Consider the following 13652-nt stretch of genomic DNA (forward strand, 5'->3'; position numbering starts at 1 on the left):
AGTCTCTTGGTTCTCTTGCGAACTAGTTATAATCAATGATTAAAGCACTGATGCTCCTGACAGCTTATGGGGGAGTCTGTCAGTACGATGTTTGTTTAATTAAACATGTCCAGAGTTCTGAAAGCCTTTCAAATCACAGAACGGGCCAGTTAATCCTTAGTATTCCTGAAGGCCTCATCTGTTCAGACACTATCCAGGTCTCCCAGCCCAGAACTATCTTCTCTTCTTTGAAGTTCTTTGCCTGCTTGATTTCATATACCAGCACCAGCAGTTGCTTTCTCCTCAGGGCTATTTTTTCCTCAGGTCACCACAGTAACTGGTACAGAATACCAGGCATGCTGAATGCAAATGTGGGGTGGCTGGTTCTCCCTGTTTCTGTCACACTCAGTGTGCTCAGCTCTGATAAGAGCACCAGCAACTTGCATGTAGTTAAGCCTTCAGAAATGTCAGAATTGCCAATGTTAACTCTGAATGGTGAGGGTTTACATTTTGTATTAATGGATGTTAAACTCAAGGCTCATATGTAAAGTAGCCACGCTCACACAGAGTGGCAAGCTGGATTTTGCATTTGACTCTTGTCAGTAAAATCCAGGAGACCTGGCAAGTCATCATGAATCCAGAGCAGTGAGGGAGAGGACAAAACAGAGGTGTGACCCAGGGCTCTGGGCTAGTGCAGTGCTTGTCAAACTTGGCGTACCAGACAGAATGACCTGGAGAGCCTGTCAGAACACAGATTGCTGGCCCCCACCAGAGTTTCTGCCTCATTGGGTGTGGAATGGGACACAAGATGGTGATGTTGCAGGTGGCCAGGTACCAAGGAAGTTTTCCTCAGAGGGTTCCCTACTTGAGCCTGTATTGTTGCCTTTGGTCATCCCAGCCTGTGATGCATGCTTATCAAAAATCTTTTATCAGAGGCAGGAATGCAGGTTATTAGAGATACGTTTTGACAGTATAGAGTCCGGAGAGAAGCCAAGAGCAGAGCACAAGATAGCAAGATCTTTTGGGGCAGGTTTCTAACCTTAGCTTTCTCTATTCCCAGTGCCTTTCCGGCAGTTCAGATGGGACAATCCGCCTTTGGTCCCTTGGCCAGCAGAGATGTATAGCAACATATCGAGTGCATGATGAAGGTGTGTGGGCTCTGCAGGTCAATGACGCCTTCACACACGTGTATTCTGGAGGAAGGGACAGGAAGATTTATTGCACAGACCTAAGAAACCCTGATATTCGGGTGCTAATTTGTGAAGAAAAAGCGCCAGTTCTCAAGGTATGTCATATGTTTTAGTTTTATGATTTAGATTGTTACATGCACTAGCCAAATACATCAAAATCAATATTAAAACCTGAGTCACCTGTTAGGTTGTAAAAAAAGATACTTCTTAGCCGCCCGTAGAGGAAATGGTGACTTCCTGGGAACATCAGGGGTGGATGAGTGTCGCACTGGCGAATCCTGTGAGCTGACCCACAGTGCTCCTGAGCTCTGCTGGCTTTCCTAACCTGTCCTCAGAGGAGGAATAAGAGGAGTTCAGGTATCTGTGAGTGGACAGCAAAGCAGAAATGTGTCCACTGTGTCACGTGGGGGATGTGGAAGAGTGCTCCTGAAGAAGGGGGAGAGGCAGGTTCAAATTGCAAACCATCACTGCCTCAGAATAGTCCTGGGAGGTGGGTACTTGAGAAGCCATCCGTATTGACACCTGCTAAAAGTGAAGCCTAGCCTAGAAAAATGGCCAGTCATCGTTGACAAGATGTTCAGTCTCACTGATATTCACAGAATTGCACATTAAAACAATGGTGAGGAGATTTCCAGATTTAAAATGGAGGCATAAAGACAGCACTCTCCACCCCTGCCAACCCCTTCTCAGAGATCATCTGAAAACAAGAAAAGCATCTACAAAACTTAAGTGACATCTGACACTCAGACCACAGTATAGGAGGAAGAGCTGAAACAGAGACTACAGGTCAAATGAGACACTTGAGAGGATGCCTGTGGTCTAAGAGCTCACATTATACTGGCCAAGTACAGTTCTTTAAAGCAGATGGCACAGCCTAATGGACAGAAGCCATAATCCTTTAGAGAAGCAAGAGAGTTGGGGCCAAAATCATAGAGACACAGCATGTGTGCAGGAAGCACGCTGAGGGGAGAGACAGGTGTGGAGGGGAAACTGCACTGCAAGGCCTGCGGCTGCCAGGACCTCTGGGCTGTGGAGAAAAAGACGAGAAGTATTTAGCACAGGCATAAACATAAGGAGCATCACTTTGAACTAAAGAGGATTCCTGGTTGCCAGTGTTCCAGCCCTGTCCTCATGTCTCCAAACCTGCAGTTTCCTGGTGCAGGAAGAATAGTGGGCAGATCACTTCATTTGCATAATGTGTACATAGGTGTATATTTATTTTCACATGTGCAGTATTTTAAAAATACAGGACACCGTAAACTGTTCCCATTGTACAGTCTGTTCCTGGGTGGGGAGTAGGCATGGTCCATTGCAGGAATACCTTTTACTTTTGCTGTCTTGTTAGAACCGTTATTTTGTTTCTTGCTACACTCATTTCCAAAGAAAAAAGAAACTTATTTTCTTGTTATTAAGAACATAAAAACAGAAGAGTGGTAAAGGCAGGAAGGGACGGTAAGTCATCCTTCTGACTGTACCCATTTAGAACCCTTAAATTAACCACACTTGAAACTTGAAGCCCTTGTTTTTAGTAAGACGTCACCCCATTCCATTTATGTAGGGCTCTAAATTCCATTATCAGAGAGCCCCTTTCATTCTTCTGTGCATCCCTGGCTTTTAACACATGCCTGTGGTATCATCACTGTACAATGTTGAATGAAGGAGTTGGTATTTAATATTGTTTAGCTGGTCCTGGCTGTTCAGAAGAGTCAACATTCCATACAGTGGTATTTTTGTGCCTTGTTTCAGATGGAACTTGACAGATCAGCTGACCCCCCTCCTGCAATTTGGGTTGCAACAACAAAGTCTACAGTAAATAAATGGGTAAGTGAGCCACTGTACCAAATGCTGGCAGAGTACCATACGCTCAGTGTGAGCATGACTCAGTCAGTTCAGTCACTCAGTCGTGTCTGACTCTTTGCAACCCCATGGACTGCAGCACACCAGACTTCCCTGTCCATCACCAACTCCCGGAGCTTACTCAAACTCATATCCATCGAGTCAGTGATGCCATCCAACCATCTCATCCTCCATCATCCCTGTCTCCTCCTGCCTTCAATCTTGCCCAGCTTCAGGGTCTTTTCTAAGGAGTCAGCTCTTCGCATCAGGTGGCCGAAGTATTGGAGCTTCAGCTTTAGCAACAGTCCTTCCAATGAATGTTCGAGACTGATTTCTTTTATGATGGACTGGTTTGATCTGTAGGGACTCTCAAGAGTCTTCTCCAACACCACAGTTCAAAAGCATCAGTTCTTTGGCACTCAGCTTTCTTTATGATCCAACTCTCACATCCATAAATGACTACTGGAAAAACCATAGATTTGGCTAGACAGACCTTTGTTGGCAAAGTAATGTCTCTGCTTTTTAATGTGCTGTCTAGGTTTTAATAGCATAGCTTTTCTTCCAAGGAGCAAGCATCTTTTAATTTCATGGCTGCAGTCACCATCTCCAGTGATTTTGGAGTCCAAGAAAATAAAGTCTGTCACTGTTTCCGTTGTTCCTCCATCTATTTGGCATGAAGTGATGGGACCAGATGCCATGACTTTCAGTAGCAGGACAAAAATCCAAAATTTAGACAGTGGCAAAAATCTGAATGCCCCTGTGAATGCAGGTGTGATCCTAAGGATTGCATAAAAATTAAGGTCATAGTCAAAATACTATATTACAAAATATTATATTACTAATATAATACTATATTACTAAAATACTATAATACTATAATACAGAAGCTTCTGACTTCTTTGTCAGGAGCCAAGATACACATTTAATGTGCTGAGCATAGGCACTGTGCCCTGACAAAACCAGTAAAGATTACTACAACTTCTGACCTTATGAAAGTATATTTGAAAAGAGGCAGTCCAAGTACCAGGACAGCAGGGAAGCTCATTAGAATTCTGTTTTTCTAAACAGAAAGCAGAATTGTTTTTTCAAATTCATTTCCTTTTTCTTCATAGCATAAAGAACAAGAATCAAAATAAAGGGTAAGCAGAGTGAAGTAAAAAAAAGTACTTTTAATTAAGATTTAATAATAAATAGTTACTTTTTAAGTTAAGAATTAAGATTTCCATTTTCTTGCTTACCAGACTGTGGATAACAAAAGAGAAAGTGTTTGCCTTTATTCTTATTTATATGTAGGTCAAGTTGTCTTTCTTTGTACTTGTAAAAAAATATATATATCTTGTCTAAATTTCTTTGTGCCAATTTGAGATCAACATAGCTTTACCCAGAAGAGTGCCTAGTGTTCTCTCCAAAAAGACAACATTCCCTTCTTAATTTTTGTTTTGTATTTTTTTAATCACAGTAGATAATTGTACTTTGTGTCTTAAGTATTTTTTTGGTTGATGTTAATTGTTGGGTTTTTCTCATTTGCTCTTTGTTTTTCTTGCCACTAAAGCTTATAAAGCATAAAATGATTAAATAATGAATTTTATTCCTTTAGACATTGAAGGGAATTCATAATTTTAGAGCCTCTGGAGATTATGACAATGACTGTACAAATCCTATAACACCCCTTTGTACACAACCTGACCAGGTTATTAAAGGTAAGTAAGGATGTTGGGAGGTATTGTACCTTTTATTGAGATTAACCATAGTCACTAAGAGATTGACAAAAATAAAGGAAATGACTTTCCTTTAAATGTAATTCTGATGTCAAGAAAAGGCTAATCGTATATTGACTTATTTTTAATAAAAGAAAAAATATTTTTTAAATGCTATTTAGTGACTTTAAAAGTTGGGCTTTCTTGAATTCATCTTTTTGCCAAGCATTAGACTAATAATCATGGGTGTTGGTGAAGCCAACAGCCACTCTGTAAAAGATACAGTGTTGTCTTCTGGCACAAGCCAGAACTGCTCAGATCTGGCCTCTGTATTCTACATGCTCCAACTGGAAGTGGCCGCTCTGATTTCAGGGTCAGAGGTTGGGACTGGAGTATTGAATGATGTGTTTATCTGTAGTCAGATGTCCATGCCGCTACCATTAGGATAGGATGTCCATTCAGGAGGCATAAAAGAGCAGTAAGATAGGAAGCAAACGTTAGTAAGAGATGGAACTAGTTCAGAGATGTCCTCTCATCATTTTGACTTTTCCCAGTGGGTAAAAAAATTGTTAAGGTGTTTGCTCTAACAGTTTTCCACTAGTAGTCCCTTGACGTGAATAAAGAGTCTTCTCATCTATAATCTGTACTTAAAGTCAGACAGTTTTTCTTTGGTTATCTTTAAATTGCCTTAGACATAATTATATGGTCTCCTTTCTGGGGGCTACTATGATTTACACTTTGTTACATGTCACTTAACATCATTGCTGTACTGTGAATTTAAATACAGGATTGTTTTACTAATTGTGTGGATTTTTTCCCTTTAGGGGGTGCTAGTATTATTCAGTGTCACATTCTTAATGATAAGAGACATATATTAACCAAAGATACCAATAATAATGTGGCATATTGGGATGTCTTGAAGGTGAGTATCTTTGTAATTTAATACAGGTTACTGGATTCTATATCCCTTTATTTTTTATTGTAGTCTGTATGTATATGTGTATATGTTGTTTGTGTGTGTGTGTGTATATATATATATAATAACCAAGATAATATATAAATAAAGACTTAAGTGCAGCCTTATTTTGGAATATATATTCTTATGTGAATATTAGATAAGACCATAGTTAATCTTTTTAAGTACCCAGAATTTGAATGGAACCATTTTCTCTGTTTAGTGTATTACCAACTGCGTTATGCTGCCTTCCCTGAAAATGAATACTTCAGAGTTCCACATCCTTGATGCTCTTGGCATTTGGGGCCCAATGAATCTGCTGCAGGACTGGGAGGGAGGGTCTGTCCTTGCGTTGTAGGGTGCTTAGCACCCCTTCACCTCTGCTCAGTAGATGCCAGTAACCACCTTCATCCCCATCCCCCCCTTTCAGTTGTGACAGACAAAAATGCCTCTAGACATTGCCAAATGTTTAGAGGGAGGGAGGAAGAAGGATGCAAAATCACCCTAGGTTGAGAACCACTGGAGTACACAGAATAATTTTGACCGTTTCTTAGGATTTATAGCCATCTCTGAGCATCAGTTATGACTTTGAGTCATGTTAGAGTGAATTCTTGGATAATTGAGATGTATTAAGCTGTTCAGCCACATTCTAAATAGCACTGAAGAATTTATAGACAAATTGAACTTTTCTTTTAGGATCCTGACAAATGGCCCTTCTTAGTGTTGTTGGTATATTTGTTCTACAAATATTTCTGGATTAAATGAATACTCAGTTCAGTTCAACACAGTGCAAAGAGTCATAAATCACAGTGTGCTGAGGGTCATAAATGATGAAAAATGATCCCTTCTGGTTGGAGGGAGAGCAGAACAGAGGATGGCCTACATACAGAGGAGGTTACGTACAGCTGGAAAACCAGGAGGACTGCATGGGGAGAGATCATGGAGCAGGGCTCGAAGGCTTCCAACAGATAGATTGTGGGAGGGCATTTAGGAGGACGGAGTGAATAGCAAAGACACAGAAGAGGAAAGTACGTGCTCATTCAGGGCCAGCTGAGCAGTTTTGTATAACTGGAGACCTGAGTGAATATAAAGGAGTAGTAGGGGTTTAAGGATGAAAAAATGAGATTAATTTCCCACAAAGTCATGAGTTGTAGGCTCCAGACTTGGCTGGTTTTTTTTAGCACTTACTAAAGATTCTTAGATGAGTTTAGAGCAGGAAAACTGTCTAACTAGCTGGAGTCCTGGTAGAGTCCTGCTATCTAAATGGGAGGTAGTTCTATCAGATGGGGTACTACGCTGACATGCATCATCATTGGCATTTTTGTGTCTCTGGCAGTGTCCCATATCCAGATATGAGACCTTGAGGTTTTAAGATCAAATGATCAAGCAAAATAGACATGACTTTAAACAAAGGTACAGAAGTCAGGAGTGGTTTTAGGACCATAGGCTCAGAGTTGAACAGAGCTGCATTCTGACCTTGGCTCTGCCACCTGCCAGCCAAATGATCTCCAGAATATTCTTACCTTTGTCTTTATTCCTAAAATCTGGGTCTTAACCTATTTCTTGGTAATGTTAAGGGGATGTTTGAGAAGTATTTATTGTAATGACTGACACATTATAATTAGGAGGTTGTTGCACTAATACAGTGAAATATCATATTCCTCTGGAGTAGGGTGGGAACAAGCAGGGGTAAAAAAAAAAAATTTGAATAATTAGATATTTAGGCCTGTGGGTAAGAGTGATGTTTTCTCTATGGCTCAGTGGTAAAGAATCCGCCTTCAATGCAGGAGACACAGAGGTGCAGGTTCGATCCCTGGGTCAGGAAGATCTCCTAGAGGAGGAAATGGCAACCCACTCCAATACTCTTGCCTGAAAAATCCCATGGACAGAGGAGCCTGGTGAGCTTCAGTCCATGGGGTTGCAAAGAGTCAGACATGACTGAGCGACTAAATACACAGGAAGAAAGGGAAGGGACAGAGATCAGTGCTTGGCTTCCGGGTTAGTGTCGAAGTGTTACAGGGGAGATAAGAGGAAAAAGGGTTATTGGGGGAAATGGACATGCTGAGAAAGGTAACAGATTTGAATTTCTGTGGGATGTCTGGGTAGAGGTGTTTGCTGGGCAGAGAGCTGTACAACCTAATGTACGGATGAGAAAGCTGGGCTGGAGAAATGGGCTCGGCTATCATCGTCTGTGGATTATAACTGGATCCATGAGAAGGTCAGTTTCCAAGAATTACATCTATACTGAAAATAGAAGAAACCAAATCATCTCCATTTCAAGAAATTTTAGAAAAAGAAGCCAAAAAGATGTATAATAAAAAAAGGGGTAAGAATGCTCAGAGCCAGTGGCAGCTCAAGGACTAAATGTCTCAGAAAGGAGCTTGTGGTAAGCTAAGCTAGCCTGCTGAGAGTTTGCATGAGATAACAGAATGGAGTATGCATGTGGATCTAGTCAATGAAGAGGATGGTGTCTGAGAACAGTTGGTGCCAGATGGAGTGGGTTGAGTAGTGTTTGGGAGGTGAAGAAATAGAATTTGAATAGAGACAATCAAGAATTGATGCTTTTGAACTGTGGTGTGGGAGAAGACTCTTCAGAGTCCCTTGGACTGCAAGGAGATCCAACCAGTCCATTCTGAAGGAGATCAGCCCTGGGATTTCTTTGGAAGGAATGATGCTAAAGCTGAAACTCCAGTACTTTGGCCACCTCATGCGAAGAGTTGACTCATTGGAAAAGACTCTGATGCTGGGAGGGATTGGGGGCAAGAGGAGAAGGGGATGACAGAGGATGAGATGGCTGGATGGCATCGCTGACTCGATGGACGTGAGTCTGAGTGAACTCCGGGAGTTGGCGATGGACAGGGAGGCCTGGAGTGCTGCGATTCATGGGGTCCCAAAGAGTCGGACATGACTGAGTGACTGATCTGATCTGATCTGATCTTGATGATATTTGGTGAGATAGGCAGAAGAGGCAGTGACTGGAGAAGATTTAGAGATGAAAAGGTCGGAGGGTTTTGTTTGGGTGTTAAGGTATTTTTAAGATGGGAGAAATTTGATCATGGTTCACTGTGGGGAAAAGCCAGTAAAGACATAAGAGGGTAGATGATGGTACAAGGCCCCCAAGACGCAAGAGATGAGGCGGTCCAGGTCCAGCAAGAAGGGGCACCTTTTTCCTTGCACCGGGAAGAACAGTAGCAGAAAGTTAAGGGGATTTTGTTGAGGCTTCTCTTTTTTAAGGAGTAGAGGTCAGAGTCATGTGCTGAGGGCAGTAAGAGGTGGTGGTGGCGGCAAGGTCAGAAATAGGAGGAAAGTAGAGATTTAACAAAGATGTTGTGGGAAACTGAGGAAACAAGTTCCAGGCGGCGTGAGTAACTGTCCCATTTATAGTGGGATTACTGTCAAGGATTCCAGAGGCCGCGATGACCTACCTGTGTGTTGTCCACGTGAATGTTGATGTTGTCCAGGAAACAAGCAAGATCGCAAGATGGGTTGCAAGACATTGAGCCAGGCTCAAGTTGCCAGTGAATGAGGGACAGTAACCACAGAGATTACTAGATGGCAGTTAGGAAAAGGGGATACAGTTTACTGCAGCTGAATGATACGGGCTCAAAGAGTTTTTACATAGTGATGGTGGAATCATGGTCTCTATATGCCATTAGGGAATTATGGGATATAGGAGAAGACATGAGTCACCCTTTGAGAAGATGGCTGGTGAGATGGGACCCTCAGGAACGAGCCAGATTGCTGTTAGGAAGAAGAGGTAGAGGGAACATTCTGTCTTGTGGTTCAGAAGTTCAGAATTGAGATGAGCTGATTGGAGATGCTCCATGGCACCAGATGAAGTTTGGAACATACCTTTGGGGAGCATAGGTATTTAGGGAATGAATAAGAAAGAGAAATTTAAGATTGCTGCCTATATTATACCTATTATCTGAAGGTAGCTTCATAGTTCTCTTAAAGTGCTTACAAACTGCTTTTTGTTCCTTCAAGATTTTTTTCCCCTTCTTTTGACATTGGTTACAGATAAGTGTGGTGGTATGTTATATCAATGTCAGCAAAATTAAATTACAGTTTCAAAAAAAGAGCATTTTGTGGTTCTTTAATTTAAAATTTTACTAGGAGGTAGTTATTTAAAGGTAAACGCTTTAAGATAAAAATGTTTGATGACATTCTTTCTGAAACATATTTTAATCTCCATTTTATTTAGGCAAATGTGTAAAATTTTGAGTAGCTAAGTCAGAGTCAAATCAATTGACCACTTAATAGTAATAATTATCATACTTTCTTTTTGATGTATAGGCATGTAAAGTTGAAGATTTGGGCAAAGTGGATTTTGAAGATGAAATTAAGAAAAGATTTAAGATGGTATATGTACCAAATTGGTTCTCAGTAGACTTAAAAACAGGGGTAAGTTAGCAGTTGATATTTGTGCAATTTGGGATAGTTGAAAATTTCTCGTATAGCTGAGAATTAAGTATTATTAGTTGTGGAGTCCTGTGTCTTTAAGTTTGAAAGGAGAAGGTTTTATGCAGTTTAAATGCCTTTTCATATCCCAGTATATTAAATTGTAGTTGCATTGAATCACACGAAACACATTTTGATTCTGAATCTGTGGCTTAGCACTCTAGTCAAATAGTGCAAATAAATAAGGATTTAGAGACTTACTTGAAGAATGTATTCAAATAGAATGCCACTAAGCAATTTTTCTCTTTTGACAGATGTTGACAATTACTTTGGATGAGAGTGACTGCTTTGCTGCTTGGGTTTCTGCAAAAGATGCTGGCTTCAGCAGCCCCGATGGGTCGGATCCAAAATGTGAGTTTGTGTCCTTCCTTCCCTGCCTCCTTCCAAAAGAGTAGGTAGATCTGTGCTGGGTTTTTGCTATATGCTCATCTTTTTTGTTTATAAACAATATTTGGGTTTTTTAAAAATTATTTTTCAAGAAATCTATATTATTTTCTCATATGAAAATGGAAAATATTCCGTGTTAAGTGTTTTGGGATCTTGAGTTTTCTCACAATGTATGACTTAGCTTTAACAATTAAACATGCAGCATACTCTCTACCCTTAAAGCATTCTGAAAATCTGTTAGGTAAGGATAAGTGAAGCTAGGAAACAGTTTTTCCCCCTCCAATTAAAAAAAAGAATTATTGAAGTATAACTAACATATCGTGTTGGTTTCAGATGTACAGGATAATGATTCAGTATTTGTATATATTGCAAAATAATCACAACAGTAAATCTAGTTAATAGTTAACATCTGTCGCCATGTATAGAAAGTTTTTTCTCTTGAGACTTTTTAAGATCTACTCTCTTAGCGACTTTCAAATGTGCAATACAGTATTAGTAAATATAGTCGCCATGCTGTATGTCACATGCCCGTGACGAATATATTGTATAACTGGGAGTTCATACGTTTTGACTCCCTTCGCCCACTTTGCCATTCCATTACTCCTACCCCGCAACATCCGGCAACCACCAGTCTGTTCTTTGTTTGTATGAGCTCTGGGTTTTTTTGCTTTTTTGGCTTCAGATTCCACATGTAAGTGGGATCATATGGCATTTGTCTGTGTCTGACATATTTCGCTTAACCATAAGGCCTTCAGGGTTCATCCTTGTTGTCACAAATGGCAAGACTTAATTTTCTTTATGACTGAATAATATTTCTTTGTGTGTGTATCACATTTTCTTTATCCATTCATCCATCAATGGACAATGAGGTTTTCTGTAAATAATGCTTCAGTTAACATGGGGGTGCATGTATCTTTTTAAATTAGTGTTTTCCTTTGCTTCAGATAAATACTCAGAAGTAGCATACTAGATCGGAGAAGGCAATGGCACCCCACTCCAGTACTTTTGCCTGTAGAATCCCATGGACGGAGGAGCCTGGTGGGCTGCAGTCCATGGAGTCGCTGAGGGTCGGACACGACTGCGCGACTTCACTTTCACTTTTCACTTTCATGCATTGGAGAAGGAAATGGCAACCCACTCCAGTGTTTTTGCCTGGAGAATCCCAGGGACAGGGGAGCCTGGTGGGCTGCTGTCTATGGGGTCACACAGAGTCAGACACGACTGAAGTGACTTAGCAGCAGCAGCATACTAGATATGATAGTTTTGTTTTTGAGGAGCCACCATACTGTTTTGTACAGTGTCTGCACAAACGTACATTCCCATCAGTAGTGCACAGGGGTTCCTGTTTCTCCTCATACTCTCAAACATTTGTTGTTTATCATCTTTTTTATTAACAGCCATTCTGACAGGTGTGAGGTGATAGCTCATTGTGGTTTTGATTTGCCTTTCCCTGGGATTAGTGATGTTGAGCATGTTTTCATATACCTGTTGGCCGTCTGTATGTCTTCTTTGGAAAAATGTCTATTTAGCTCTTCTGCCCAATTTTTTAGTCAGATTTTTCCATTTTTTTTTGCTATTGAGTTGTATGAAATTTTTATATACTTTGGATATTAACCCATTTCAGATAAATAATTTGCAAATATTTTCTCCTGTTCAGTAGGTCGCCTTTGTTGATGATTTCCTTTGCTCTGTAAAAGCTTGTTAGTTTGATATAGTTCCACTTACTTACTTTTGCCTTCATTGCCTTTGCTTTTGGTGTCAGATCCAAAAAAATCATCCACCAATATCATTGTCAGTAGGCTTATCGCCTGTGTTTTCTTCTAGGATTATTGTGGTTTCACGTCTTACATTCATCTCTTTAGACCTTGTTGAGTTAATTTTTGTATATGTTGAGAAGAGACTTATCTTCATAAGAGTCTATTATATTTTATTAATTATATCTTTGATCAGTATTCTTCTAAGATTGTAGCCTGTAGAAATAACTGATATATATACAAAATATAGTGGCTTTATATGGATATAACCCTTTAAAGAATACAATTTCTGTTGTTGTTTATTCATTTTCAAAGAATAGCTATATCTGAATAACCAAATAGAATATCTGTTTGCTTGATATTATCACTGCTTTAAACATTGTAAGATGAAATTTTAATAGACTTTGTGAAATACGTAAAGTCTTGCTTTTAGACATCTTTGGCATTGGGTTAAGAATGTAACATCAGAGTATGTGGAAACTTTTCATTTTTATTGCTTTCCCTCTACTTTTAAGTTAAAACTAATGTTTCTCTTTTCTGTTTTTTCTTTTTGAATTGACTCTTTTGCAGTGAACTTAGGAGGGCTTTTACTCCAGGCACTCCTAGAATATTGGCCTAGGACACATGTGAATCCAATAGATGAAGAAGAAAATGAAGTAAATCACGGTTCGTATTTTTATATTAGAATAATTGGTTTTAAAATTACTCTGAAGTTAAGGATATTTAGATTGTTATCCTGAGAATTTAAAAAAAAAAATTCTTTAAGCATTTGCTAAAGGATGACATAATAAATAGCTGTGGTATGCCCACTTTCTTGCCCTCCCTTCTGCACGCTAAAGAATGTCCATCCAGTCTCAACTGAGATAGCAAAGAACTTCTAATTAATGACACTACACAAGGTACATGGAATCAGTCCTGTGTATTCAGGTGACCTTTGTCCTTGAAAGCAGGCAGCTCTTAGCAGGTTTATTCTTACAGTATTTCTCCAGGTGTCTGTGGACCTGCTGGATTTACCTCCAAAGCTAGCTATTGAGCTGCATTGGAAAGCCAGGTTTGTCCTTGTGAGGCATTCTTCACATTGGCCTGAAAGGTAGATATTCCCTAGTCTGATGATCTACCTGATATTGGCTCAAAAAATCAGCTCCCAACTCAGAAGTGCCAGGGTAAGTGACTGAGTATGTGTAAAGAATTAATGTCATTGAGGACATTCCGAAGCTGTGTGTGCCACAAGCAGTGGCAGTAACTCACTGTGCAGCACTGGAGAATTTGGAACATATGAGTTTGGCTCAGTCTGATTAAAAAAAGGAGGGGAAAAAACTTAAAATATCACAGTTGATATATAACCTTGAGTTCCTGCTACTGAGGACTTGCTCTGCTAAAGATTCTCTGAAGA

The 13652-nt window shown here is 40.0% G+C and overlaps 1 protein-coding gene across 2 annotated transcripts in view; it reads left to right on the forward strand.

The window, feature by feature from the left end:
• Positions 1-13652, forward strand: part of WDR48 (WD repeat domain 48) — a 52762-nt gene that overhangs the window by 29780 nt on the left and 9330 nt on the right. For both annotated transcript variants that reach the window (XM_005901128.3, XM_070359160.1), the window contains exons 8-14: positions 1040-1264; positions 2916-2990; positions 4603-4705; positions 5527-5624; positions 9954-10061; positions 10373-10469; positions 12830-12925. In XM_005901128.3, coding sequence (XP_005901190.1) covers positions 1040-1264; positions 2916-2990; positions 4603-4705; positions 5527-5624; positions 9954-10061; positions 10373-10469; positions 12830-12925 — 802 coding nt within the window. The remainder of the gene's footprint in view (positions 1-1039; positions 1265-2915; positions 2991-4602; positions 4706-5526; positions 5625-9953; positions 10062-10372; positions 10470-12829; positions 12926-13652) is intronic.

Source organism: Bos mutus, chromosome 22, assembly GCF_027580195.1.
Source record: "Bos mutus isolate GX-2022 chromosome 22, NWIPB_WYAK_1.1, whole genome shotgun sequence".
Lineage (NCBI taxonomy): Eukaryota > Metazoa > Chordata > Mammalia > Artiodactyla > Bovidae > Bos > Bos mutus.